This window comes from Musca domestica, unplaced genomic scaffold (genome assembly GCF_030504385.1).
Source record: "Musca domestica strain aabys unplaced genomic scaffold, Musca_domestica.polishedcontigs.V.1.1 47, whole genome shotgun sequence".
Classification (NCBI taxonomy): domain Eukaryota; kingdom Metazoa; phylum Arthropoda; class Insecta; order Diptera; family Muscidae; genus Musca; species Musca domestica.
The window spans coordinates 1463513-1469512 of record NW_026712338.1 but is presented as its reverse complement, the minus strand read 5'-3'; the positions used below and the strand labels follow the sequence as shown (position 1 = coordinate 1469512).

General features: G+C 33.3%; 1 protein-coding gene across 4 annotated transcripts in view; it reads right to left on the bottom strand.

The window, feature by feature from the left end:
- Positions 1 to 1015: 1015 nt before the first annotated feature.
- The window catches only part of LOC101901311 (proline dehydrogenase 1, mitochondrial), a 50470-nt gene continuing 45485 nt past the window's right edge, over positions 1016 to 6000 (bottom strand). For all 4 annotated transcript variants that reach the window (XM_059127667.1, XM_059127666.1, XM_059127669.1 and 1 more), the window contains 4 exons: positions 4448 to 4609; positions 4183 to 4374; positions 3939 to 4116; positions 1016 to 2479 (listed from right to left, as the gene is read on the bottom strand). In XM_059127667.1, coding sequence (XP_058983650.1) covers positions 2274 to 2479; positions 3939 to 4116; positions 4183 to 4374; positions 4448 to 4609 — 738 coding nt within the window. In that variant the 3' untranslated portion in view covers positions 1016 to 2273. The remainder of the gene's footprint in view (positions 2480 to 3938; positions 4117 to 4182; positions 4375 to 4447; positions 4610 to 6000) is intronic.

Genomic DNA, 6000 nt, shown 5'->3' with positions numbered 1-6000 from the left:
TTATCGCGAAAATATTCTGGAGGGTGTATTAAAGCCTTGTACATGCAAACATTTTGGCCGCAGATCTTGGACATTCCAACAGGACTCAGCACCATCGAACTCAGCACACGCCACCCAAGAATGGTTACAAAATGAGGTTCCTCGCTTCATTTCCAGTGCACAATAGCCACCAAAATCTCCGGTTTCAAATCCGTTGGACTATTGTGTCTGGAGTATTTTGGAAACCAAGGTTGGCACTAAAAAATACAAAGTGTCGATCACCTCCAGCAAGCGCTTCGCCGGGAATGGGCCAAAATACCGCAGAGCAACATTCGGGCAGCGTGTGACTGTTTCATTGGCTGTTTGAAGGCCATAATTCGTGCCAAGCGTGACCAATTCAAACAAATCTAAACATATTCTAAAATTTGATAATATTTCCGAAATTTTTTGCTTTCATTCAATAAAATTTAAAAAAAAAAATCTAAAATGATGGCGTATGACTTTGTTGCAGTTTTTTTATCTCACCCTGTATATGAAAAATGCATATAACTCGAAGAAGAAACCCGATACCCCACCCTGCGCTCATCACTGTTTTATTATTAGTTAGCTGAGCAGGTTGGACACCCTTGGTTTTAAATATGTTTATTATAGGCTCTATACCATTTTTCCACCGCAATAAGGGTAGACTAATGTTTCATCCCACTGGATCTAAAAATTCTACTGAAAAACAATCATTTAAATATTCTAAAATAAATATTCTAAAAAAATAATGTAGAGTGACTAGATTATTGAAGATTTTTTAGTAGGTAAAGAGCCGTGGCACGTGAGTTCCTTGGTGAAAAATTCACCCACAAATAAACTGTCTAAAGAAAATACTCAAATCTTATTATGGACATAAAATCTAAGATGGTTCTGGGTGTGCAATTAACTTAAAACAATAATATTTAGTAATAAATTTATTTGTTTTATTTATTTCCTGACAGAAAGAAAATTCTTTAGACAAAATCAAGTGAGAAAAAATTAAAACACACATTGGTTGAAGGAAATACTATTATTAAATAATAAAATATTTTTAAACAAAAAAACAATTTAATTAACATACAGCTGTACGAATAAAAGTAATAATAGTAATACATAATAATTAAAAATGTGTAATAGTAAGAACTGCAGAATTATAAATATGTAAAACTTAGTTTTGTTGTTGTTTTTATACATGCAAATAAATGTAGTTGGTTTATCATTAGCTTATTTTTAAACGGAGAAGAGGGTGGGTTTTTACAAGAAATAATACGGTAATCCTTAAATTATTTTAAAACTCAATTTTAAAATAACTAAGATTTTACAAACATAAGTGTGTGTGTGTGGTGGCGGGGTAGCTATGGGTTGGGCAAAGTTTAATGTTTATGCAAATAAAACTTATATAAATGACAAATAAAACGCTAAAACGACTAAACAATATTTTTTACAAATAAAAAAACAATCAAAGGGACTTTCTCAAAAGTATTTTTTTGTTCAACTTAAAAAAATAAGAGATTCATAAAATTCAGTTTAAATTATTATTATTATTTTTAATCATCCTAACTAACCACGTGGCGTGTTGAAATCTAATTTTTTTTAAAACAGAGAAGAAAAAATTCTAATAATATTCGAGCATTTAGTTATCTTTGCACCAGAACAATTTATGACTTCTGGCAGTCACTCACTGTCTTGTAGGCTCTATGAGTTTCTGTCTTTAGAATTACAAGTTTACAAGTTTTATAAGTTTACTTCGATTTCGTAAAAGGATGAAAATGCAAAACAGATTAAATTAAGAAGCTACCATAAACACACATTCTTCGACCATACGAAAGAGAAGACAAGGCTTTCAAACATTCACAATTGAGAGAATATTTTTTTTAATAAATTACATAAATATTGTATTCTGTTTAACTCTATATTTAATATTTAATTAACACATATGTATGTATTTGAATTTGTTAAATTAACAAGTATTCTAGATAAGTATTTAAGTTGCTGCTGTGAATATGAACAAGCCTTTTTGTCTTAATAGAGAGATTCTATTTTCTGAGATTATTTTAAGACACTCTTTGTAATTGTATGTGTGTATGAAAATGGTAGTGGGATTCATTCCTCTGCTTTTGTATATATGTGTGTGTATGCTTTACAGTATTTAATTAAGTTTCGGGTTCTTTTTGTTTTAATTAATCGACATTTTTTCTAGATAATGACATTATATGGCATGTAGTTGTTGTTGTTGTGGACTTGGATGAGCAGGAGTAGTTTGGTTTTGTAATTTATATGGGTACATAGTTTCCTTTTGGCTTGTAAAACAATTGACCACGCATCAGTCGGCGACGTATTTCGGCAAGCAATAAACGTTTCTCCTTTTGGATTTTCTTCAGTACACCCTTGTTTTCTTGTGCTCTACGCGAGAGATATGGCAAGACTTCCTGTACGGGACCGTACGGTATGTACTTATAGGCCGAGTAACCAGCTTGACCTGCAAAGGAGATAATACAAAAGCGATTAGAATTATTTAAAACATGGATTCAAGTTAGAACTTTAATTTATAAAAAAAAAAAACATTTTAAAAAGTATCAACCGCACCATAAAGATTGATAGTACATATCCCATATGTACCCTAAACCATATGTTAGTACAAATATCGGAATGTGCATTCTTTGAATGGAACTGGGGAACATTTCCGGATTTTATAAACGGTAGCAGAAGGAGTGGTCCGATATATCCATTCTTCGCACCAGATCTGGTGTTCGTAAAAATATTGGGATGTGCCAAGTTTGTATTTCACGGCGGTTATGAGTATTCAAAATTTAGACCCGTTGTATGAGAAGAAGGTAACCGATCTATGCTATCTTCACCAAAAAGATATAAGACTGGTCGAAATATTTGGATATGCGAAATTTTAAGATACCAGGCTCTTCCTTCACTTATTATAAGCGTTGTGATTATAAAAATGTTTACCCTTTTTGGGAGAGGTACCAGAAGATATAAGCCGATATTGTACTTTTTCACACCAAGCTTAGGTCAAATTGTATACTTCGTCAATTTTTACCGCTTAACAAAAAAATATAAGGATGTGCCAAGTTTGGACCAGATCAGACACTCATTTCGAGAGTAATAGTGCGCACCAGCCAACCAGACATACATAATTGTTTTCCTTATCAAATGATATATACCATATAGCTGAGGGTATAACGAGAGGAAGTCCCTAATATAGATTTTGTAATTAAAATCATCTCATGAGTTGTTAGGATTAAATGAGCCCCAGAATGCCTCCTATAAACAGAACAGCTTCAGGGAGTGTTTTGCGATTTTTAGGTGTATTAAAGAAGTTCCTCTAGCTAAAGAATATCTCAGGAAAGAGTTTTATCTAGGGAAGTTCATCATAAATTTATTTCATATGTAGAATATGTAAGCAATGTCTAAAGAGTAACTCTGGATGATCTCCTATTTAACAAGTTCTACCATCTATAGCAAACCTGAGAAACATAGAAAATGTTCAAATTCAATCCCCAAGTTCATACGGCATAGTCTCCTCCAAAAAGAATGCTTCGAGATGTGTCGGTAAACGTCACACTTACTTATATTCCCATCATTGGGAACCAATGGGCACCAATTAATCAATATTGCTTCTTCTTAAAGAGAATCTGAGCCTTCTCAACTTCAAATTAAATCTGCGCTGTCGTGCTAAAGGACAGATCTGTCGTGACATAGAGAAACATATGGGAAATATATTTTTAGATTAAAAAAATTATTTGGCTAGGAGCGCTTAGATTACTAGAATAACGAGTCTGATAGTGGTCAAACACTCGATAAAAACACCCCAATACCGATAACGATAAGTCTTAGAATGATGACTCAACGACTGAGAAGCAATTTGAACAAAAATCATTTTCGACGAGAAAACAAGTACCTACAAATAAACGGAATTAACTCACCTAATGGGAAAGTAATATAATCGCACATGCCCAACAATTGACCGAAACATATGACCTTATCCTCGGGTGAAATACCGATTTCCTTCATTTTCTCAATGGCATAACGAACAGTGTCCTCGTTGTGGGATGCTACCATAATACCGATCTTCTTTGCATCTTCACCATTATCTTTGAGTATCTAAAACAAAAGAAGAACTCTTTTATTAAAAACAAACGATCTCAATTCAAATTGTCCAAAACTCACTTTGATTCGTCTCAAACATTCAGTTAATGTTTTGTGGTACATTTCGGTTGTAGCTTCATAACTGGGATTCACTGGATCGGGATAGCCTAATGCTTGGGCTCGGGCACGCTCTTGTTCCATGTAAGCGCCGCGCACTAATTTAGCACCAAAATAGAAATCTTGGCGTTTGGCTTGTTCCAAATCGGTATTAACCTATAAAAGAATAAAAGATGTTGTTTAAAAGAAAGCCTTAAACAACAAAGGCTTTTCTTGTTCTAATGCTTACCTCGCGGAATGCTTCGCGCAAATAACACTGGTATGTATTGAATACAATTGCCTTTTCTTTATTGTATTTACGCATCATTTCAAGTGTAATACGGGAAATGGCCGGTTGGAAGTAAGTTTGTTCGGCATCAATCATAATGCGAACATCCAATTCAGCTGCAGTCTGCAATGGGAAAATGAAAAAACAACGTTTATCTTTCAAAAGTTCAAACGAAAGATGAAATTGAAATAGTGGAAACCTTAGTCATATGTAATGTGTCATTTTCATATAGTAGTATAGCATACTTTAAGGAGCTCCCAAAAATTTTAACAATTATACAACACTATACTTCCCTACAAAGATCTGTCACCTTTAATCTTTCTTAACTTATAATATATGTCAATGTAGTTCTTTGAAACGCTCGAATAATTTAATTAATACGTATGCTTTATTTATATTATTATATTTATATCCTCCATAGTATGGAGGGTATATAAAGTTTGTCGTTCCATTTGTAACACTTCGAAATATACATTTTCGCAAAGTATAAAATTATATGTCGATTTAGCGATGTCCGTCCGTCTGTGGAAATTACTCTAGCTTCCGAACGAATTGAAATAGATTGATAAAATTTTACTCAAATGTATATTATGTCTGCAGGACTTTTGGTATTGAAAATGAGCCATGTAGGTCCACGTTTTGGTATAGCCCCCATATAACGGTACCTCCTGATGTTCGGTATTTTGATGATTTTAGCGACATTATTCAGCGGAATTGTTTCAAATTTGGTATTTAAAGTTCGTAATGAATACTTCAGCCTAAGACAGAAAATTGTCTGTGCAGGACCACCTCTTCGTATAGCCCTCATATAACGGTACCTCCCGATATTCGGTGTTTTGATGATTTTAGCGATATTATTCACCGGAATTGTTTCAAATTTGTTATTTGAAGTTCGAAATGAATACTACAGCCCAAGACCGAAAATTGTCTGTGCAGGTTCACGTCTTCGTATAGCCCCCATATAACGGTACCTCTCGATATTCGGTATTTTGATGATTTTAGCTACATTATTCAGCGTTTTTTTTAGTTTCGCCTTTTTTATATTGTAATGGCTTATGACAAAAGTTACCTATGCAGGTCCATGTCGTCGTATAGACCCGAATATAACACCACACTCGGTATTTTTAAGATTTTAACAGAATTTTTAACGAATTTTATTGTTTTTGAGAATTGCCAAATTCGTTCCAAATGGTGGAGGGTATTCAAAATTCAGCCCGGCCGAACTTACAGCTTTTTACTTGTTTTTACATAAATATATTCATGTATTTCTCTTTATTAATTTATTCAATATCATAAAGCGTCTCCATTTAATTTAATAATTCTAGGGAACGTCTAATAGTATGCTAAAGAATAGTATTCTAAAGAAATGTGGAAAAAATAACTTTTCTCAACCTTGATTAGAATGTTGATAGTAACTAAGAAGTGTAATTAGTTAAAATTTCCAATGTCGGAAAGCCAAATTCTAATATGAATTCTAAGAAGGCATACCGAGAAGTAGTTCAAACCGTTACTTC